Source organism: Phoxinus phoxinus (genome assembly GCF_949152265.1).
Source record: "Phoxinus phoxinus genome assembly, chromosome: 11".
Taxonomy (NCBI): domain Eukaryota; kingdom Metazoa; phylum Chordata; class Actinopteri; order Cypriniformes; family Leuciscidae; genus Phoxinus; species Phoxinus phoxinus.
The window spans coordinates 6,508,335-6,532,241 of NC_136886.1; the positions used below are offsets into that span (position 1 = coordinate 6,508,335).

Sequence of the window (23,907 nt, forward strand, 5' to 3'; positions counted from 1 at the left end):
GTTGAGAAATGTCAATTTCTCTGCTGTGTTCAATTTGTTGATTCATAACCATTTGTGAAATTAACTTGAAGTAGCATTTCAATTTGTCAAGTGTGCATTAGCTGTAAATGCCCCCACAAGGATAAAGAAAACCCCTGAAATGACCGATTATGGGACCACCCAGCAGTTAATTAAATAAGCAGACTAATGAATGCCTTTATTCAAATTTAAACAAGTGTTGATTAATATAAAGTAAAGAGAGTTTAACTGGGTGTTTCTTCAACTTCAGGCACTCCTATGTCCCAATCCCAGGGGGGTTTATTAAAACTAACAGATTTTTTGTTGTTGTAAAGAAATAAAACTTAAAGCATATATATTAGTGCTGTCAATCGATTTACATTTTTTTTTCCTGTGATTAACCCTGATTAAAACGCATAAAAACTTTTAAGTGTTTTTATTAACATTTCTTAAACATTTAAAAGTTTTAATATATTTTATCATTTAAATACATGTTTAATGGCATCTTTTTATGAATGAAGGCCAGTGTCACTAATACTAATACAGCTACTGAAAATGATTCCCCCCCCCAATTTTAAACATTAATTATTGCCATTCAACATTATAGCGTTGAAAGCTAGCACTTTTTAAAAACATTTATTAGGCTTCAAAAAATCTAACAATTCTCACATAAACTCATAATAAATGTCATATTTTCCTACACCTCTATATTTTTTACAACTCTTTACGTTCATTAAAGACTGCTCTAATGAGGATACTCGACAAAATGGACATATTTGTTTTATTTTTTATTATTAATTATATCATTGATTAGTTTCATTATTAATTATATATTATGGCACAATTATGCCAATAGTGCCATAAAGTGGCATAAGCATATAGTTGAAACCAGTTAGCTTAATAAAAAAACAATATAAATTGTAAATCACCACGTGTGCGTGTGTGTGTGTGTGTGCGCGCGCTTGTGCACGCTTGTTTTTGATGAATCAGCAAGTCAGAGAGAAACGGATTGAAGTTCCAGTTTCACTACAGCATGTTGTTACATTAAAGTCATTTAAGGTACTCTGAACGGTGTGTGTGTTATGTAAGTGTAAGTTTAATCTTTTCAGTAGTATTTGCCTGTGCACAATTTGCTGCTACAGTAGGTTGCTGAATGATGCGATGTGGTTGCTAGATGATTGCAGGGTGTTTTGAGTGTTGCTAGGTGGTTACTTACTTTTTTTTTCCAATTATCGCCGATAATTGTAAATCCAATCACTTAGTGCAGGATGAGTTTAATATTTAGATTTAGAAATTTGTTAAAATTCTAACTCTTAAATATGAGCATTAGTAATAGTGATGCTAATAATCAGGGAATTCTGAACAACGTTCCCCTTGATTTATGTTGTCTTCTTCTGCTGGTTTATTCTGAGCTGTGCTCAATGATATGACACCGCAGCTGTAGCTAGACAGGTCCTATCCTTCATACCCACAGCTGCTCTGTCCCGTGTTAAATGATGCTGCTTCACAGTCTTCATCTCTCATTGAGTTGAACCGTATGATAGGGAGGAAGGCTAGATTGATGCACCTTTGATGGTTGGATGAAAGTACAGGGAGCTCTGTCCATTACAGCGAAGTCACTGTCCCTTAGAGAGGCGAGAGTAGTTCTCATGTCAAGTGGACTCGCTGACTGTCAGATCTCACTCTTTATCATTGTGTTCATCCTCCTCTCTCTCTCCTCCTGATTCTCAGACATCAGATATATTTGCAATGATAGAGCGAATGCAGGTGAGAAGTCCACATTTTCATCCAGTTTTGTTTATTGCTTTTCCTGCGATCTCTCGCCTTTTTATGACCTTTTAACTTTGTGACACCTTCCCTGTCTTTGCTTTATTATTACTGTCATCTACCTGTCGTCTGCATTCTGAGGTCACTCAATCCATATTCACTTTATCATTTTAAACCTATGACTTGCACTCTTCTGCCATTCAACTGTAGAATTGATGATGTGTTGGGCTAGAAATATACTCTACGCATGGAAATTCTTGTTTAATGCATTTTAAGGTTTATTGAATCATTGAAATTTGAGATGTTCCAAAGAGCGTTTTTTTTTCCAGCTTTAAATTTGATTTTCAATCCCAGATTTTCAGTGTAAAATATCAAAGTACTTAGCGTACTTTATCGCAAAACTGTGATAACTGTACTGCCCATAAAGAAAGCGATAGATCTTCTTTTAAACACTTATAACAAGAAGAACTTTAATGCCAGTGTCTACTATTGAAAAGATTAGGAGAGCTTCTTGCGTAGAATATGTTTCAGGCCTAATTATCTCTGTGTAATATCTGTATTAAATGTTTTGTGTATATTGACCATGTTTTCAATTTCTGAGAATTCTCAAATACATATTAAATACATATTAAATACATATTATATACAAGTTATTAATTTCAAATGACGAATTCTAATTTCTGATATTTACCATTCTATTAATGTATGTGAATATTGATGCATGTTTTAAATGAACTGTATGTACTAAATATCCTCTCCTTTTTTAAAAAACACAGAGCAGTAGAATGGAGGAGCAGAGGTGCTCTCTTCCACCTCCTCTCAAAGTAAGTGTGTATATTTAGAGCCACATAAACACACATCAAGTGTTCTAGCCATCACGACCCATCAGCGTTGTGTTTATCACATGCACACAGAAACACACAATGTTGCTTTTATTCCAGACAGATGTTTTCGCATTAACCCTCGGTCTCATAGCTTTAAAGTTCAGAAATTCTCGGTTGCCTTAAAATGTTGACATTTTAATGCATCCCAGGGCCACGTCTGACATAAAGGCTGTTCCAAAAGAATGGCAGCATAATTATGCTGCCTATTAACATACCTTTTGGCCAAATTGTAAGACAGGACTGCATGTATTCTCTGCAGAGAAAAGACCAAATGCTTTGCAACTAGCTCAATGAAAATATCCAAGATGATGGAAATCTATTAAATACAAGTATTGATTAAAAAATGAGTTCCAAATGAGTCAACGTACTATAGACACGCACTGTTACAATGCAATGTTTTTCAGCATCTTGTGCCATAAGCATTGCATCTTTTTAAGATGCTGCCTTGATGGGTTAAAAATAGTTCAACTTTTGACAAGCAGCAGATCAATGTCTGTTTTAAACAATGCGACATTGAGTAAAAAAATTAACTTGTTTTCTTTTTAAATTACATTTAAATTAAGTTTGTTCTTACACCATTGGCTTATTTTTAGCCTCAAATTTTTTTTTTTCTCAAAAAATAATCTTATTTCATTTTTCTTAATAAAGTAAGTGCGTCTCCTGTGCAGATGAAAGTGTGTTTGCAGTGTACAAATACACCTTCTGCTCAGTTGTGTTAGTAGTTGTTTGCAGTGCTAGATCACGTCCTGTGTGAACGGCCCCTTAGGGTGCACTCGTACACAAACTTACATACAATGTAATGCTTTATACTTTTATGAGTCAATAAAGGTGAATCACATATTAAACTCAAAGTATAAATTCCCAGAAAGTCTTTACATAAATATAGAGATGTACTGTGCGTTATTGTTCCATGCTTTTAAGGCCACATGTGCCAGACGCCAGAACATGTGATCTGATGCTCACCTCAGGCTTTGTGAATGTTGTATATAGTTCAGGGTTTGTTTGGAATCGTGAGTCTCCGCAGGTCTAGACTGGAGCTCTGGGTTTAAGGGCTTTTACTCTTTATGTACCTTTTATATTTCTTTCATCTGCACCTTAAATTGACTCGGATAAAGGGCTCAAAATATTGAATCTCTCTCTATTGCTTCCACAGACCGAGGAAGATTACATTCCCTATCCCAGCGTCCATGAGGTTGCAAACTTTTTGTTTTGTTTTTTATATGTACATATGAATGTGTTTTCTTGTTGTACTGGTTGTAAAATACGTTTTTGTGGGTTGGCAGGTATTGGGGCGCACTGGTTCTTTACCACTGATTCTGCTGCCCCAGTTCGGGGGTTACTGGATTGAAGGGACCAATCATGATTTAGGCTCCTCCTCCTCACCAGAGGAACCGCCCCCTTGCCCAGCAACACAGGTTAAACTCGAGACCAACAGCATTGCCAAGATCTACAGGAAACACTTCCTGGGCAAGGTTAGATCTATCTGTCTTTATCTAGTTCGTTCTCTATCTATTGTTCGTTCGTTCGTTATATCTATATATCTTTATATATCTTTATATATATATATATATATATATAGTTTAAAATATATATATAATGAAATATGCCAGGTTATAAAAAATTAAAAAACATTCTGGAGTCCAATCCCAAAATCAATATCAGGACTGGTTTCTTACCAATGAACAAATGAATGGAGGATTCTTATGTAAACAGGAGTGTTTGAGTTTGTCGTTCTGTCCTTTATTTCTGTTGTTTATTATAATTTCCCTCTGCAGTGATAATACTCTTTGAGCTTGCAGTCTATTAGGGTCAGAGCTTTTAGCAATCTGTGAAGTAAAGAGTCTTTCTGAGAGTTTATGTCTGTTTATAACTCTTCCCTCAGGAACACTTTAATTATTACTCCGTGGACAGCGCCCTAGGACACCTGGTCTTCTCTGTGAAGTATGATGTGATTGGAGACCAGGAGCACCTTCGACTGTTGTTTAGGTACTTCAAACACACACATTCTCGACTCTTCCCAGATGAAAAAAGTATTGCTTTGATGTTTTGAATTCTCAGTTATGTTTCATTAATACTTTTGTCACCGATTATTTTCTCCTAAAATACCTTAAGATACAGAAGTAAATGACTAATGTACTGCATAGTAAAAGTGCACAAAAGCCACAAAATGTGCATCTCCGTTTCTCAGAAAACTCTCATTTCCTTTTAATGCTACTTCTTACATTCGATTTACAATTCTGCATCCTTTTTGCTACTCTCAATTCTCAATTCAGATCTGGATGGTGCACAACCCTGTTCCAGAAACATTCACATCCACTCTCCGCTGTTACATATTCTCTCGAAGCTGGTCTGACTTAAGTGCTCAAAATATGCAGCAGGAACACAAGGGCACATCTATTCTTTTATAACCCACAGCCTGTCTTGAGGCCCTTTAATGATGGGGATGGGAACAAGAGACCGTGTACATGTCAGAAAGAAGCTGATCTAAAAAGCCTTTCTTTTATGAAGGGAGTTCAGGGACTCTTTGAATGTTACGCACTGGCTGTAAAATAATTGACAAGGGCACCTGTGAATGCTGGAGTGATTCACATGGCTACTTTTTGAATGAACTACCATTCATCTCTCTCTCTCTCTCTCTGTCTTTGCCTTCCTGCATGCTAAATAAAACGTTTTAATTATATTTGTATGTTTGTGCATTTAGAAGACACTTTTATTCAAAGTGACTTAAATACAGGACAATTGAGGTTGACGCTAGTTTTGTTATAATGTTGCTTTGAATAGTTTGTAATGGTGGATACTGTGAATCTTATAATTCTATTCTCGTCTATTAATTCTAGGTCAAAGTTTAAAACCTACCATGATGTGATCCCTATTTCTTGTCTGACCGAGTTCCCTAATGTTGTCCAGATGGCAAAGGTAGGTTAAGAAGAGAAGAATATATATTTTTCAAATGTATTTATTCAAATTGGCATGCAGGTGTATTTATTAATTGTATATATTTATTAAAAAAAATTGTTGCAATTATACATTTTATAAATGAATTCCACATTTCAATGTTTGCAAAAGTCAAATGCAAATGAGATGTTACAAAATGTGATTTTGAAAAACATAAATCTAATGTGATGAGTAAATACATTTTGCATTCATTTGCATCACTTTTTGTTGTAAATCAAGTTGACAACCTTAGTAATTAGATAACATAATTTGATTAGAGATATGTAAATTAGATAAATCACTATTTCATATGTTTAATTTATTATTTTTTCCCAAGCTTGTCTGTGAAGAGGTGAATGTGGACAGATTTTATCCTGTCTTATACCCAAAGGTAAGCTGTTATCTAATTACAGACACATAAAAAAACAAAACACGTACAATTTTCATACACTGAGCCTCATTTGTAACCTGTTTTAAGGCATCCAGACTCATTGTGACCTTTGATGAGCACGTCATCAATAACAACTTCAAGTTTGGAGTCATCTTCCAGAAATTTGCTCAGGTCATCTTTCATTGTTTTTATGTTCCTGATTTACACCATGCTTAATTTATATAAATTGTGAAACGTGTGGCTCAAATATGTTCTCTCTTTTACAGACAACAGAAGAGGAGCTATTTGGAAACAATGAGGAAAGTCCAGCTTTTGTTGAGTTTCTGGAGTTCTTGGGAGAGAAGATTGAACTTCATGATTTTAAAGGGTATATAGACCAACAGTACATGGTTTACCCGACTAGGACTTTTTTCCTGTTCCTGGAACAACATTCATATTGACCAATCACATTTTAGGGTTAGGCGGAGAGTTGTTCAGTTACAAACTTATCTTATTACATTATCATTTTCCTTTGATTTCAGGCGTTGGTCAGGATTAAATGTAGAGTAACGGCTGTGATAGTTTGATCTGAATGTTGTCAAAGAACCAAAAAAAAAACATTGTTTGTACATCATAACAGCTGGCATATTTGAGTTTACTTTTAAATTTGAATTTTAAACTTTAAATTTAAAGTTTGTACATCATACCAACATTGCCGTTTTTTAAATCTTAATAAATCTTAATAATTAATTTAGAGCTTTTTGGTGTTCTCTCGTAATGCAGATTTCGTGGTGGCCTGGATGTGGCACATGGCCAGACAGGAACCGAGTCAGTCTACCACAACTTCCACAATAAAGAAATAATGTTCCACGTGTCCACAAAGCTGCCATACACTGAAGGTGATTCCCAGCAGGTAAGCTTTTCTTTTTCTTTTTTCGTTTCAAGATTAGTAGTATTCCCACAAATATATTTGTTTTTAACAATATAAGTGAATAAAAAAAAAAGAAAACGTCATGACCCCTTTAAATAAATCAACCTTCGATCACCCTTAAGGCTGATTTATTCTTCTGCGTCGGACCTTCGCCGGAGCCTCTACGCTATAGACGCTATTGGTTTTCATTTATAATTCTGCGTCATTGTCTGCGTTGACGCGCAATTACACATGCATAGGTAGCCCCCTTAGGTAGATAGTATGTGAAACCCGAGGGAGGGGTTCTAGCAGACCAATCACAGCGCTTGCGTCTGCGTAGATTTGACGCGTTGTTACATTTTTGGAGAGGTGCACGTTAGGGTACGCCAAAGGGTACGCGCGCTACACGCAGAAGTATAAATTGGGCTTTAGAAGGTGGGTAAATATGAATAAATACATAAGCACCTTTATGGCAAACCAGTAACATTCTGGAATATTGTTTTATGTCACAGTTAGTGTTAGTTTTGGGTAACCAGTTGCAGCCCCCGGGGATGCTTTCCCTCTACACCGACCAACAGAATACTCTGTTAATTAGCAAACAAACCACACAGTGCAAAAGACTGATCCTGGAAAGCCATCTGTTGTCATGCATGTTTTCCTTTGCTCAGGGAGAACATCACCTAGGGGTTTCAGCACAGGCTGCCCTCCTACAATGCTGGCCACTAAAACACACCCTTTTCAATATGGTACCTCAGAGGCCAGAGATAACATATGGGTACAGACTCATCACCTGCTGCTTTTTAATCGCTATTGTACCAGATATGTGATGTTTTATGAGAGCTACCGTATAGTGATATGGTAATGGCCTCCAGACTGGCAGCGACACATTTGTTTTTGCCTTAAAATGGTTTGTTTCTATCTGAAAACATCGTTTTGACTATGACGTTTGGCACAGGGCTGTAAACATGCTTCCGTATGTCTTATTAATTTCCCGAACACTTTGATGATAAAGACAAGCGGATTTCTTTTGAACTTGTGAATGTCTGTGAACTATTTTTCTGTTATGACAGTAGCCTACTCTCTAATAAGTATTTATGAGCAAGCTGTGAAGAGAACGAATGAGCGGTTCAACTGAGGAAAGCTAATCGGATAAACATTTGAAGGTTTATGGGAGATAAAATTGACACCCTGCAGAATGCTATTACTCTTTTGTCGCACGTTAAATCAAGTATAAATTTAATTATTGTTCTGATATTCAGGGCTTTGACATCATTGGTGTAATAAAACACAAATCAGTCTGTTGATAACTATTGTTATGTTGTGGGAAATTTAGGAAATAATAAGTCAGTATATGGGCGAATCTCAAAAACATCAAGAACATACTAGGTCATATTTCACCCTAAAATCAAAAGAAAAACTGTAGTGTAACAATAAGTAATATGCTCATAATACAACATGCAAAATCATTTTCTTTATGCATTTTCCTTTTGTTTTAATGTTTCATTTATCAAGAATTTTAATCTAGTATCTGGTTAGGGAAAAGGACATTCTTAGATAAAACTAATGGCTGACTATTATTTTTAATAGCACATTTTTTAATAGCAAATTTCCATCCACAATAAGTGAAGACACTCATAAGGACTACTCATAACTAAATAAACATATGTTCATGTGAATTAACAGTATGAGTAATCCCAGAAAATCTTCATATACATTTTCCCATATTTTTCTTCATTGATTTTATTAAGCACACTCCCTATTGTTGCATTAGAATTTTACTTTAAATTAAACTAGTTTTGGTTAAAAATGTTTGGGCCAGTCAGAGCCAAAATTGAAAGTAAAATTCTAATGCAACAAGGGAGTGTGTTTAATCTGCGTGAAAGTAGTATAATATACCTCACAGACTGGTATAACAGTGTTGATTCTGAATTTTTTTTTCAAGCGAATGGTCCGTTTTAGTTTAATGAATCTAAAAATGTCTGTAAAGACCCTACGGGCAGCTTCCTCTTATTACTTCACAGTTTTGTTGACTTGATTTCAGCTCCAGAGGAAGAGGCATATAGGAAATGACATTGTGGCTATTGTGTTCCAAGAAGAAAATACACCATTTGTACCAGATATGATCGCATCAAACTTCCTTCACGCTTATGTAGTGGTGCAAGTGGAGAACGCCTGCACTGATAACGTCCTCTATAAGGTAATTTATTAATTAATCATGTTTGAATCATTCAAACTGAAGCTTGAGCCATGGATTATACCAAATAAATCATTTCTTTGTTATAGGAATTCCTCACATACTTAGAGTGATTGTTTTGATTCAGGATTTTTGTTCAAATGAATATGCGATGATGATTCCCAATGTAATATATTAGTCACTAATAGCTTATTGTGCTTAGAGAATTAAAGATCCGTTTGAAAGCTTTCCTGATATCTGTCATCATTTATTTTCTGTTATTGTAGGTATCTGTGACGGCAAGAGATGATGTGCCTTTCTTTGGTCCTGCCCTCCCAGACCCAGCTGTCTTTAAAAAGGTATGTATTTTCAGCCAGCATTCATGTACAGTAATATGACTAGTTCCACATGGAATCATTGTCCTGGAATTCTACAAATCATTCGCCGATTGATGTTCCTTTATGAAGTATTTTGGTTTATTAATTCTACTTTCAGATGCCAATAAGTGTCAAGCACACTTAGTTCAGTTACACCATATTTAAATACATTCTGGAGATTCTGGGTTTTTTACATAAAAAATGAGCACAGAAAATGTGGATAAAATGTTTGTCTGGATATGACTATAGAAACGTCTTATTTACTTTTTAATTATGCAAAAATTCATTAATATAGACTTTTATAAAATGGTGACGAGCAATATTATTAAATATATATTTTTGTTAATAATGGAATCAGTATAAACAATTATTCTGCAAATATAGATTGTTAGCTTAATTGTAAGCCATGTGACTTGGTGAATTAATAAATAATAAATAACTGAATTGATATATAATTAAATCTAAAAAATATTCAAACTGTTCTCTGTATAAATCTAGTTTATTCACTGTTAATTGTGTTTTGTTTAGAGTCCGGAGTTTCATGAGTTCCTCTTGACCAAACTGATCAATGCTGAATATTACTGCTATAAAGCAGAGAAGTTTGCCAAGCTGGAGGTGAGAAGGGCATAAATGTTTGTTTTTATGTTTGTGTGGGAGCATCGGCATGCATACTACATTAAAAGTGTTTTTGTTGTCCAGGAGAGGACCCGTTCTGCTCTGCTGGAGACTTTATATGAGGAGCTGCATGTGAACAGCCAGTCCATGATGGGATTGGGAGGAGATGACGACAAACTGGAGAATGGAGGAAGCGGAGGTGGTGGCTTCTTTGAGTCTTTCAAGGTAGAATCCATTTTAATCTCTAACTCAGTGGTTCCCAAACTGAGGTGACAGAGGGAGTATGCAAACAAAATGCTGAATTTTGCCATTTATTTAATTCTACCTCACCTTAAAATAACTTTAAAACCGAGCATGTATTTCTAACAGGCAAATGCCATAAATATATGGCATCCAATCAAATTACCACATCTTTTGCAGTCAAAACTAACTGCATCCACACAAGCAGCGTGCGTATGGTAGGTTGCGTGCAGAGACCTCTCCCTTAGCAAATCGCTCTACATTACTACCATTCTCGACAATGTACAAGTAAAAGTGGGGTTTTAGCGCTTACTAGCATGAAGAACAAACATAGAAACAGAGAGTGCATAGAGATCCATTTAAGACTCAAACTCTCTCCGATACAAAAACACTCATTTTGATAAAATATTTTACGAGCAAGAATGCAATTTTCCCAAATATCCACACGATTGCAAATGTGACATTGATACAACAAACAAAAGGATACTTATAAGTGATGTAGGCTTACATTTACACTTGCCAGAATTTGTTGCACCATTTGGCAACGAAATAATAGTTCCAACGAAAGCCACAGCAGAACTGCCGCACACAGCGGTGTGCCGTGTACGAATATACGGCTTAGAACGAATCGGGAGAGTCAATGATTCAATGACCCATTCATAAATACAGCCACTTGCTTTGTTACTAAATGAATGAATGACTCGATGACTCGATGACTTGAGTGACTTACCGCCACCTACTGGCGGTTATAGTTTAATATTTAAGAATTTTTACCATAATTGCATATTTCTTTATTGAACATTATTTATTTTATAAAGGTGTGTATAAAGGTAGAAAAAAAATGCACTGGAAAATCAATTTAAGGGGGCAAATATTGTCCTTTAATGGAAAAGCCGTAACTGCAGTGTAAGTGGAAGAAAGGGGGTACGCAGAAGGATGTTAAAGGCCTCAGGGGGTACGCCACTCTAAAGAGTTTGGGAACCACTGCTCTAACTAATAATAAGGATTTGTATTTGTTCAATTAATTACTGACAAAAGAGTTATGGTGAATAGCAGAGATGCCAATTGGTATACTACTCATCCTATATGTGAGATTAGGATTCAGCGCTCAAGAAACATTTCTTATTATCATCAATGTTGAAAACAGTTGTACTGCTAAATATATAATAATTTGTGGAAACCATGATAATTTTTTTGAAGGATTATTTGATAAAAAGTGTAAAAACAACATTTATTCAAAATAGAAATCTTTTGTAACATTTTACATGTATTTACTGTCACTTTTGATCAATATAATGCATTCTTAATTTCTTAAAGTATTAATTTCTTGCAAAAATAAAAAAATAAACTCAAAATTGTACTGACCTCAAACTTTTGGATGTTAAACAGTATGCATTATGGAACAAATGAAAGTTTCAAACAGCAGTACGCAACAGTTTTGCTGTAATTTTATGTAAAAACGTCTTATAAAAGTAAATGAGTCAATTAACTCAAAGAATAGAATAGGCACACTGGAAATGGAGGGTTAAATTGAGCGCATTGCATTGTGGATTACAGTGTTCACACACTCACATTTACTACATTTTGGCAAATAAAGCTCATTTGGTCTTCTGCACATAAAAAATACTTGTACATCTCACAGTATATACATACTGCAGTAATTGTATGTAGTATGCTAGTCCAAACATGGCTTCTTTCTTCGTTTCACTGTCCTTTACTCTTTCTAGCTCTTCTGTTTCTCATATAAGCAGTTCTTGTGCCCTCTAGTGTTGCGTTGCAGTGATGCATATGCATCATTTTTCTCTTTCTAGCGAGTTATCCGCAATAGAAGTCAATCTATGGATGCTATGGGCCTCAGTAACAAGAAACCGCACACCGTCTCCACAAGCCACAGTGGAAGCTTTACCAACAACCCTCCAGAAACTCCCAAAACTCCTGGAATTGTGAGTATGAAGACCATTCTGGATGTCAGTGGACCTTAAATTGTTTAAAAGACAAAAAAAAAAAAATCAGCCTGTCATCATGAGATGCCCCAAATCAGTGTGCCAGCTGTAGTTTGTGCCAGTCTTCATGCCCTCTGACCCCTCAGCCCGGCGGAGTCACAGCTGGCATTTGCTGTGTCCTTCGAGTGGGTTTGACCCTTGAGTTCTTGTGTCATCATGGCACATCTGTGCTAATGGTAGACCAGGTCTTCTCCTGCCATTTCTGATCTCCACATTTCAGCATTAAAAGAGAGAAAAACTGATGTGTAATCAGCTCTTATGATCTGTCTGGGTGGGGGTCGGTGGAACAGATGGGGCTCTCCACAAGTGACCGTTCCATCTCCATCGCTATGACAACAAGAGCAACAGCAATAACTCAGAGAGACTTTCATGACAGGTTGACATAACAGCCTATTAGCCATCCAAATGTGCTAGTGTGTTTGCAACAACTGTCCCAGAAACCAGATAATGATCAAACATGTGCAAAACTGTAAATTTGCTGACAGCTTGGTTAAACCAGGATTTTTCCATCTGGGCCGATTTTCAAGGTCATCTAGGCTGCATTTACACTGCAAGACTTATTGCACAGATCTGATCTGTTACACTTAAGATCAAATGAAATGAATCAACAACTCTGATGAAATTGAAAGGCTTGTTCCTTTTATTATTAATAATAATAATAAGAGTGCTCAAAGACAAAGTGGTAACTGGGGCCTTCTAGTTCTTCAGTTCATGCATCTTAAAAAAGTATTAATTTTATATTCATTCCATTAAAAAAGTGTTTTTTACAGCATGTTCTATTATTCTGTTAATGTGAACAACATACAATACATACAATTACAGGCACAGTAACCTGAGGTGGAGTGTGTTGCGCTGATAATCCAGTTTCTGCTTTGCTTTTACCTATCATACCTGATACCGGTGTGTTTAATCATAAATCTATCACCACCCTAATGACGAGTTGATTTACACAAAATATTTCATATATGATGGTAATTCAAACTAATTCTTTTTTTGCTGACATTATAATAATAAAAATGCATATAAAATCAACTTAAAATTAATACAGATGAAAATACAAATTTAAATAAAAGTGCATATATTGAAGAAATTATGTAGTGGTACTGGATAAAGTTTTTAATCAAAATCTGAACCAACTGTGCTTTCTCCACAGTCCCTGATTATTCCTGGGAAAAGCCCAACCCGTAAGAAATCTGGTCCGTTCAGTTCTAGAAGGAGCAGCGCCATTGGGATTGAGAATATACAAGAGGTTCAGGAGAGAAGGTAAGATGAACGGACAATTGTATGGAAAAGTTGAGAGTATTTCCTGTTGAAGGCACTGTAAGGTTTAGAACAAACATATCTTCTTTTGTGTTCAGCAGAACAAAGATATTATATGGGTTTGGAACAACTTGAGTAAATGATGACAGAATTTTTATTTTTGGGTGAACTTACCCCTTCAATAAAAGCTGTTTTATAATTAATAGATATATTTGAAAGCTATTGTCCACTAATTTTAACTTATTGTGTTAAAACCAACATGCATGAAGTCGTCTTGTTGTCTTGTTGACAAGAAAACCATAAAACAAGAAATATTAAAAGATTACACTCTCATTACTGTGTTAAGGTCAGTAAGTATCTGAAAATGTGTATATTTATAATTCTATATATATATATATATATATATGTATGTATAATTGTGTGTCATGTTGAGGTTAATTCAGGAACTGAAGTTCTGAAAACTAAGATGTGTTATGTTCCAGTAGTCGAGAGGTGTCCCCGAGTCCACAGAGGGCGTCAGATGGTGTGCACACACTTCAAGACCTCAGATTAGACAACTGGTCCAATCAGAGCTCACCTGAGATGCCGGCCAGCAAGTTTGGGTGAGCACCAGTGAAAACACTGACTTCTGTTTGCATGTTTTCACACTCAATCACACAATGCACACTTCCTTTAACCCCACACTGCGTATGGATGTCTAGTTTTCCCCCCTACTATTTTCATATCATCTGATCTTTACATTCCAGGAAAGATCTATTATCATGTGAATTCATTGATTTATTTATTCACTTTTATTTACTTTTTTTTTTTTAAATCATTGTTATAAGCATGTTTGTATCCATCCAGATACACAAGTACACTACTTTTCAAAAGTTTTTTTAAAGTTTTTTTAAAGAAGTCTTTTACGCTCACCAAGCCTGCATTTATTTGATAAATACAGTAAAAACAGAAATATTGTGAAATATAATTACAATATAACTGTTTTATATTTTAATATATTTTAAAATCTAAAATTTAATTTATTCCTGTGAAGGCAAAGCTGAATATTCAGCATCGGTTCTTCTGTCTTCAGTGTATTTGTATTTATTTATAGCACATTTAAGAACAGCAACCAGGGCTGACTAAAGTGCTGAACAATACACAAAATGAAGAACAAGGACAAACCACACAATCATGACAGAAACTCATAGTGAATTAAAAGCTAAAGAAAAAAAATTGGTTTTAAGAGAGGATTTAAAAACAGTTAGAGATTGAGCCGCTCTGATGTAAACCGGAAGGGCCAGCAATCGCAAAGGCTCTGTCCCCTCTATAGTGTCACATGATCCTTCTGAAATCATTCTATTATGCTGATTTGCTGCTTAAGGTATATTTCTTATTATTATCGATATTGTGTGCTGTTTAATAAAAAACTGGGATACATTTTTTTCAGGATTCTTTGATCAATAGAAAGTTCAAAAGAACACTTATTATTTTTAACAATGTAAAAAAATGTAAACAATGTAATCACTTTTGATTAATTTAATGCATCCTTGCTAAATATTGCATTAATTTCTAAAAAAAAAAAAAAAAAAAAATCATACTGACCCCAAATTTCTAAATGGTATTGTATATGCATCAAAATCATATTTCCTTTGTAATATAATACCATTACACTGGTATTATTGTAATATATTGTTTTTATATGTTATTACTTTATCCTCAAAGTTGAATATCATGTTCATGTGTAGTAAGTGAATAGACTATAAGCTGAGGTTGGTTAGCTTGTTCAAAGAGAACCATTGCAGTTCCTCTTGGACCGCTCCTTGATGGGTTCAAACTTTTCACAGAACCACTCCCAACTGCAAATAATAGATATTTGCTCTCCCTTATATTAGTTCAAACAATTGTTATAGATTTACTAGTTTGTCAATGAGTCATTAGTAATACAACTCCTTTAAACTGATGTGAATGTGTTGAGAAATGGCATCTACAATCACTAAACATGAATGTGGCCCGTGATTCTATCATATCAAACTCCATTATCCATTACGCAATAGCAAAATACAGCCCAAGCAACACCTTTTAACCACATGGACAGAGTAGTGCAAAGGTCAAAAAGTGAGCAGCTTTTGCTTTTAATGTGCAGATGATTTGTGTTTGGTGATGTGTTGATTGAAATAAAAAAGAAGATCTAATCATTAACCTTGTGCGTTTAAAGTGCCCCTATATGCTATTTTAAAGGCTCCTAATTTTGTTTTGGAGGTCTCCTAGAATATGTTTACATGCATCCAAGGTTAAAAAAACACTTTAATTTTCTCATTATATACATTGCAGCATCACCTCTTTTCTCACAGTGTCTTAAACGGTTCGATCAAGGATTGATCTCTGCTCTGATTGGTCAGACGGCCCAGTCTGTTGTGATTGGTCTACCGCTTACAGAACATGTCGGAAACTAAACGGTCATTACCATATCTGAATTTCAGCCCCGGAGGCTTCCTCAGCACTTGATACACAGTGATATGAACAGTAACAATGGTGCCGGTTTTACCGTATCAATTTGAGCCCGAGTCCTCATCCTTTGAAAGTGCATGCAAAGCGGATTTGCTTTGGCAGTGCAGAAAACAGTGGCTTCCCGACATGTCAACAACACGAACCAAACTCTTCCAGGCCTCAGATACAACTAGTGTTTGAGAGAGTCTATGTTGTTCACAGGCAGCCAATGAAAACCATAGTCTGCCATTATGCAAATTTGTTACAAACCTATGAAGGTTTGTGAATCTTTTCTTTCTTTTGGGAGACAAAAACTCCATTTGTCGTGCACTTTGGTCTTTGAAACTTTGCAGACCTTTTACATCCACAAACAGCTATATCACACACACACTACATGAAAGGGAATATCCGCATAATAGTGGCACTTTAAGGGTGGTTAGTTAATTACTTCAGGTTCATTTGACCTCACGTATGTGCATGTGTGTGTGTTTGTACTATAGTTCCGCCCTGTGCTGTCGAGCTCCTTCTATCCCAGAGTCCCAGGACCTTTCTCGCTCCTCGTCCAATGCCAGCAGCTTCACCAGTGTGGTGGAGGAGAACGAGCAGGGACATGAAGCGACAGAGGAGTACGACACGGGACTGGTGCGGGCACATCCACATATGACTCATTAATCATCAATATATGACTCATTAATCATTAATACATGACTCCATAGCTACATTGTCATCATTGTTCTAGTACATGCATACAGCACATTAAAACTGACAGGCAGAGAAGATGACCTGTATTTAAACGCCTGTACTATTCGCATCCAAATGCATATGGGCGTATTGGAATTTGCATTTAATCACCTGAACAGAAATATCAGTACACCTAGATACTTTGGCAAGACTGACTGGTTATGTTGTTTGCATATTTTTCTTTTTTTTTCTGGAACACAGGACAGTCTGTCTTCAGCCGGTACGCCTCACAAACGAGATTCGTTTTCATACAGCGCCGTGTGGTTGGAAGACGGCTCTGGTAGTGCTAGTCAGAGCAGTTCACATGGTGAGGTTCAACCCAGCAAATATTTGTGATATTATCAGGAATACTTAATGATAATTGACATGTTTGACTGTGAAAATAGTTATTGGATTTTTGTGTGTCTAAATGCTACATTGAGGAGGCCAGAAATATGTTGACTACTCTCTCGTTAGCATTAGCATCTCAAACAGTAGTGCATGATGCTGACAATGCCAAGGTCATGAGTTTGATGCCCAGAGATAAAACCATCTGTCAAATGTGGAAATGCAACCTATATGGTACTGATAGGTAATAGTAAAAAATATACAAAAACAGAATCATTATATATCACAAATAAATTAACCACTTCCCACTGTGATATTATCTTACGTGTTATTTTTAATTTAAGAAGTGAGATAGAACAAAGTGGAAAACATTAGAGAGCTGTTTTCACCATAATTAACTATTAAAGAAGTTTTCCGCTGCATTGTGCAGCTGTACTTGAATATTTATTGATATTATTATTTATTTTATATTTTAGTTTAAGCTTTGTCATTTTTCATTATATTTTTGTCATTTTAGTACTTCAACTGAAACTGATTTCCAATTTTCATTTTCATTTTTTTTTTTTAGTTTTTCATGTAATATTTAATTTCAGCTTCATTTCTATTACCAAAAACTTTTTAAATAGTTTCATGTTTAGCTAGGGATAACAACACTGATCAAATCTGTATTTCGCATGTGTTTTTGTGATTTCTGGCCTTGTCGCTGCGGTACAGTTTATATAGTTTGTATTTGTGTCCAGGCTTTAACAGTCGTCCGTTTCACTGTAGGTCCCATTCGACAGCAGTCTGAACCTCTACGTCCCAAAACAGAGAGACAACACTCGGTAAGAAATGGGATTGACATTCAAAATATTCTAGTCCTAAAGATGATGAAGGGTGTCAGGGAGAGTGGAAGATGGTCGTGAAAACTAAATTGTGATTGCGAACCGTGACTAATGTTGATTAACATGCTCGATTTGATCCCTTTGGAGTCATGGCATGATCATTTCTCTCTCTCTACCTGTATAACTGCTCTTGAACAACAGGTCTAATGTCGTCTGTCTTGATATTTGTTCAGTCAAGTAAATAATCTGTGACGCTGTGTGACTGTGTGTGTTTGTCCTACACAGAACTGCTAGCTGTCCTGTAGGCTGTAGATGACTTCATGGATGTCCATCAACAGGTTAGGAAAAGCAAAAATGAGGATTGTATCTATGATATATTTATGGAACCTATAGACCTTATGTAGCCTTTTCAGCGCTGCGCTCGTTGTGTTCTGTCTTCCGGTTTGTATTTCCACAGCGTGAAGGTAAGATCTTACGGATTTATGAATGAACTACTTGCTTTAAAATCTTCCCGGTCTACTGACATTTGTTATGACATATTCTTCAAACATTACAATGCTCATGATAGATTTCGTTAACTCTACAATAAGTAAATCCACTACTCTTCGACAGTAATGCCATAGAAATATAGAGAAGTTCAAACACAACTCTAAAGAGGGCTGCACGCTTGTTTCTCCGCTGCATAAGGTCTATATGGGTCATTTAAATGTATATCTCTTAATGCCCTCATTTATGATTTTTATGTTTTATTTGTTAGTTGTATTTAGTTGTATTAGTTGCTATTTGTAATGTAGCATGACATTTAGAAAATGCACCACTTTGGTGTCAGTGAGATTTCCGATTTTTTGGTAACAATTTACAAAGTTTCATTTGTTAACATTAGTTAACTACATTAGTTAACAATCAAGTCAAGTCAAGTCACCTTTATTTATATAGCGCTTTTTACAATACAGATTGTATCAAAGCAGCTTCACAGTGATTACATGAAAATAATACAAAAAACTATTTCATCATCGTCCACCTTTAAGGCAGATCTATAATATTGTTGAATATTAAATGTCCCCAACTAAGCAAGCCAGAAGGCAAGGCAACAGCGGCAAGGAACCAAAACTCCATCAGGTGACAGAATGGAGAAAAAAACCTTGGGAGAACCCAGGCTCAGTCGGGGGCCAGTTCTCCTCTGGCCAATGAGTGAAGAGTGTATGAAGTTCAGAATGAATCAGAGTATTTGTCCAGTTCCGGTTGGTTGAAGTCGGAGTGGAGAGGAGGAGAGACTGGTTGACACTTCAGGTCAGCGGCGTCGTCATGTCCTGGCGCTGGTCCTTCATCAGATCTGGATACGGCCTGGTTCCGGTGGACAGCGGTAAACCTCGGGATAGACAGAGAGACTAATATTAGCGTAGACGCCATCCTTCTTATGATGTACCAAGTACATCAGGATTTACGGGAAGTGTTCCCGGTCCCGGCTGTTCTAAACTATGCAGCCTAACATTGAGTTATAGAAGTCTATAATGTGTTATGTGTATGCTAGGCCGCCGAAGAGATGTGTTTTTAGTCTAGATTTGAACTGACAGTGTGTCTGCTTCCCGGACAATGGTAGGAAGACTGTTCCAAAGTTTTGGTGCTAAATAGGAAAAGGATCTACCGCCAGCAGTCGATTTTGATATTCTAGGTATTATTAACTGGCCGGAATTTTGAGATCGCAGTAGACGTGAAGGACTATAATGCGTTAAGAGCTCGCTCAAGTACTGCGGAGCTAAACCATTTAGTGCTTTGTAAGTGATCAGCAATATTTTAAAATTTATACGATGTTTAATAGGCAGCCAATGCAGTGTTGACAGAACAGGGCTAATATGGTCATACTTCCTGGTTCTAGTAAGAACTCGAGCTGCTGCGTTTTGAACTAGCTGTAGTTTGTTTATTAAGCGTGCAGGGCAACCACCCAGTAGAGCATTATAATAATCTAGCCTTGAGGTCATAAACGCATGAACTAATTGTTCTGCATTATTCATTGAGAGCATATGACGTAATTTAGATATATTTTTAAGATGGAAGAAAGCGGTTTTACAGATACTAGACACATGATTTTCAAATGAAAGATTGGTATCAAAGAGCACACCCAGGTTCCTAACCGACGACGAAGACTTAACAGAGCAGCCATCAAGTGTTAGACAGTACTCTAGGTTATTACCTGTGGAAGTTTTTTGTCCAATAATTAGAATCTCTGTTTTTTCTGAATTTAGTAGTAGGAAATTACAAGTCATCCAATTTTTTATATCAGCTATGCATTCCGTTAATTTTGTGAATTGGTAGGTTTCGTTAGGTTTTGAAGAAATATACAGCTGAGTATCGTCGGCATAACAGTGAAAGCTAATTCCATGTTTCCTAATGATATCTCCTAATGGTAGCATAAACAGAGTGAACAGCAGCGGTCCTAGTACTGAGCCTTGTGGTACGCCATACTGAACTTGTGATTGATAAGACATCTCTTCATTTACTGCTACAAACTGATAACGGTCAGATAAGTATGATTTAAACCATGCTAGTGCAATTCCACTAATGCCAACATAATGTTCGAGTCTATTTAAAAGGATGTTGTGGTCAATGGTGTCAAATGCAGCACTAAGATCAAGTAATACTAGTAGAGAGATACAACCACGATCGGATGATAAGAGCAAATCATTTGTGACTCTAACGAGAGCTGTCTCGGTACTATGGTACGGTCTAAATCTGAACTGAAAATCCTCGCAGATATCATTTCTTTCAAGAAAGGAACACAGTTATGAGGATACTGCTTTTTCTAATATCTTTGACAGAAAAGGCAGATTAGAGATCGGCCTGTAATTGACTAGTTTTGTAGGATCAAGTTGCTGTTTTTTAACAAGCGGTTTAATCATAGCTAGCTTAAAGGTTTTTGGTACGTATCCTAGAGACAAAGATGAATTAATGATATTAAGAAGAGGATCTATGACATCTGGAAGCATCTCTTTCACCAGCTTAGTTGGTATAGGGTCTAACATACACGTTGTCGATTTAGATGATTTGACGAGTTTGCAAAATTCTTCCTCTCCTATAGCAATGAATGAATCAAATTTTCCCTCAGGGAGACTACAATGCACTTCCTGATGCGATACTGTATTAGACGGTTGCATAGTTATAATTTTGTCCCTGATATTATCGATCTTATAAGTGAAGAAGTTCATAAAGTCATTACTGCTGTGTTGCTTGGAAACTTCTGGGCTTGAAGCTTTCTTTTCGTTAGTTTAGCCACTGTTTCAAATAAATACCTAGGATTATGTTTATTTTCTTCTAATAGGGTTGAAAAATAAGCAGATCTAGCAGCTTTTAAAGCCTCTCTGTAAGCAATCGAGCTCTCCTTCCATGAAATCCGAAACACCTCTAGTTTTGTTTTCTTCCAGTTGCGCTCCATTTTTCTGGCTGCTCTCTTAAGGGCCTGAGTGTGCTCGTTGTGCCACGGCGTTGGACTATGTTCTTTAATCTTCTTTAAGCGCAGCGGAGCAACTGTGTCTAAAGTGCTGGAAAAGAGAGAGTTAAAAGTTTCTGTTGCAATATCAAGTTCTTCTAAGCTATCCGGGATGCTGAGATGATGAAACTGATTAGGAAGATTATTGATAAAGCAATCTTTAGTGGCAGAAGTGATCGGTCTAACATATTTATAACACGGAGTCGGCTTTGCAGCCTTGGCTAAATGTAATTTACACGAGACTAGATAATGATCTGAGATGTCATCGCTCTGTTGCAGTATTTCAACGACATCAACATCTATTCCATGTGATAATATTAGATCTAGAGTATGATTACGACAGTGAGTCGGTCCTGACACGTGTTGTCTAACTCCAATTGAGTTTATAATGTCTTTAAATGCCAATCCCAATGCATCTTTTTCATTATCTATGTGTATATTAAAGTCACCAACAATTAGTACTTTATCTGCAGCCAATACTAATTCTGATAGAAAGTCCGCAAATTCTTTGATAAAGTCTGTATGGTGCCCTGGTGGCCTGTATACAATAGCCAGCAGAATTTTCAAACGTGATTTATCGTTTACACTATATATTTTTACATTAAGCACCAACACTTCAAAAGAATTATATTTACAACTAGATTTCTTAGTGGTTTTGAAAATATTACTATAAATTACAGCAACACCTCCTCCTTTGCGTTTCAGACGAGGTTCATGTTTATAACCGTAATCTTGTGGGGTTGACTCATTTAAAGCAATGTAATCGTTTGGTTTTAGCCAGGTTTCTGTTAAACACAGCACATCTAGGTTATAATCTGTAATCATATCATTAACTATTAGCGCTTTTGAAGTAAGAGATCGAATATTCAGCAACCCAAGCTTTATCATTTGCTCATTTGTATTATATCTGTTTTTTATTTGTTGAAGATCAATTAAATTTTTGAACGTATTTTGGATTTCCAAGTTCGGGGAACAGACACAGTCTCTATATGATGATATCTAGGTGAAAGAGGCTCTATGTGATGGGATTTATCTGACCTTGGTGACGTGAGGCCACTAGCAGACGGTCGGTTAAGCCAGTCTGTCTGCTTCCTTCCTGACCTGAGGCCCAGATTGTCATGTTTTATCTCTAAGACTATGAGCCAAATTACTAGAGAGAAGAGCAGCACCATCCCAGGAGGGATGAATACCATCTCTTTTTAACAGGTCAGGTTTGCCCCAAAAACTTTTCCAATTGTCTATGAATTCTATATTATTTCGTGGACACCACCCAGACAGCCAGCCATTGAGTGAACACAATCTACTAACTATCTCATCACTCCGGCGAACAGGAAGGGGGCCAGAGCAAATTACAGTGCTTGACATCGTACTTGCAAGTTCACACACCTCTTTAATATTAATTTTGGTGATCTCCGACTGGCTGAGTCGAACATCATTAGTGCCGACGTGAATAATAATCTTAGAGAATTTACGTTTAGCAATAGCCAGCACTTTCAAATTTGCTTTGATGTCAGGCGCTCTGGCTCCCGGCAAACATGTGACTATGGTGGCTGGTGTCTCTATTTTCACGTTCCTTGTAATAGAATCGCCAATAACTAGGGCACAATCAGAATAATTCTCAGTGGGTGCTTCACTGAGCGGGGCAAATCGATTTGTTATCGGAACGGAAAAGTGGTTTTTTGATCCGCGACTAGAGCGATCTCTCACTGTCACCCATCTGCCCTGCTGCACGGGCTCTACTTCAGCCGGAACCGACTCATGTAAAGAATTAACTAGGCTAGGCGCATCCAAAATAGTATCTAAAGCTCTAGCACTCTTCTTACTATTCTCGATTAAAGTTTGGATGCGTGTCTCTAGTTCTGAAATCTTCTCCGTCAGCCTGACTGTCTCCTTGCATTTATCACATATAAATCCTATATTGCCGACAGAGAAGGCTATGGTAAACATGTGACATGAAGTGCAGGTGACAATAACAGGAGAAGACATTACTCACCGTGTTTGTTGACTGATTCTTACTCACCTGGGCTTTTATGAACTCAAAGGCGCGGGCGCGCGAGAGAAAAATAAATAACTGAGCGCACGGGTGGTGCGTTAAAAGGCTAGCGAGTTAGCGTGTTGTGCTGACAATAACGGAAGCTAGCAATGTCGGGTTAATCTGAGATGTTGAGTAAACTGTAAAACAATAACAGTAAAGAACAATAGTTCTACAGCATTTACTAATCTTAGTGTTAATCTCACGATTTACTAAAACTTTTGGTCATTCTTTAGTTATTAATAGTTAGTAAGGTAGTTGTTAAGTTCAGGAATTAAGGGAAGTAGATTATGGTCCTGCAGAATAAGGCATTAATATGTGCTTTATACGTACTAATAAACAGCCAATATCCTAGTAATATGCATGCTAATAAGCAACTAGTTAATCATGAGAATTGGATCCTAAACTAAAGTGTTACCGAAATGGGAACACTTTACTATAAGGTTCATTAGTTAACATTAGTTAGTGTATTAACTAACATGAACTAACAATAAGCAATA

The 23,907-nt window shown here is 36.4% G+C and overlaps 1 protein-coding gene across 8 annotated transcripts in view; it reads left to right on the forward strand.

The window, feature by feature from the left end:
• Positions 1 to 23,907, forward strand: part of rap1gapb (RAP1 GTPase activating protein b) — an 82,578-nt gene that overhangs the window by 56,754 nt on the left and 1,917 nt on the right. For 2 of the 8 annotated variants that reach the window (XM_079628237.1, XM_079628231.1), the window contains exons 4-23: positions 2,541 to 2,588; positions 3,802 to 3,840; positions 3,932 to 4,120; positions 4,531 to 4,634; positions 5,486 to 5,564; positions 5,920 to 5,973; positions 6,061 to 6,144; positions 6,240 to 6,340; positions 6,736 to 6,865; positions 8,904 to 9,059; positions 9,323 to 9,394; positions 9,941 to 10,027; positions 10,112 to 10,252; positions 12,079 to 12,210; positions 13,424 to 13,533; positions 14,013 to 14,132; positions 16,500 to 16,641; positions 16,942 to 17,047; positions 17,836 to 17,891; positions 18,177 to 18,229. In XM_079628237.1, the coding sequence (XP_079484363.1) occupies positions 2,550 to 2,588; positions 3,802 to 3,840; positions 3,932 to 4,120; positions 4,531 to 4,634; positions 5,486 to 5,564; positions 5,920 to 5,973; positions 6,061 to 6,144; positions 6,240 to 6,340; positions 6,736 to 6,865; positions 8,904 to 9,059; positions 9,323 to 9,394; positions 9,941 to 10,027; positions 10,112 to 10,252; positions 12,079 to 12,210; positions 13,424 to 13,533; positions 14,013 to 14,132; positions 16,500 to 16,641; positions 16,942 to 17,047; positions 17,836 to 17,891; positions 18,177 to 18,185 (1,950 nt within the window). In that variant the 5' untranslated portion in view covers positions 2,541 to 2,549 and the 3' untranslated portion in view covers positions 18,186 to 18,229. Of the gene's footprint in view, positions 1 to 1,728; positions 1,765 to 2,540; positions 2,589 to 3,801; positions 3,841 to 3,931; positions 4,121 to 4,530; positions 4,635 to 5,485; positions 5,565 to 5,919; positions 5,974 to 6,060; positions 6,145 to 6,239; positions 6,341 to 6,735; positions 6,866 to 8,903; positions 9,060 to 9,322; positions 9,395 to 9,940; positions 10,028 to 10,111; positions 10,253 to 12,078; positions 12,211 to 13,423; positions 13,534 to 14,012; positions 14,133 to 16,499; positions 16,642 to 16,941; positions 17,048 to 17,835; positions 17,892 to 18,176; positions 18,230 to 23,907 lie in introns of all 8 variants that reach the window. The other 6 variants (XM_079628238.1, XM_079628235.1, XM_079628234.1 and 3 more) reach the window with 5 other exon arrangements.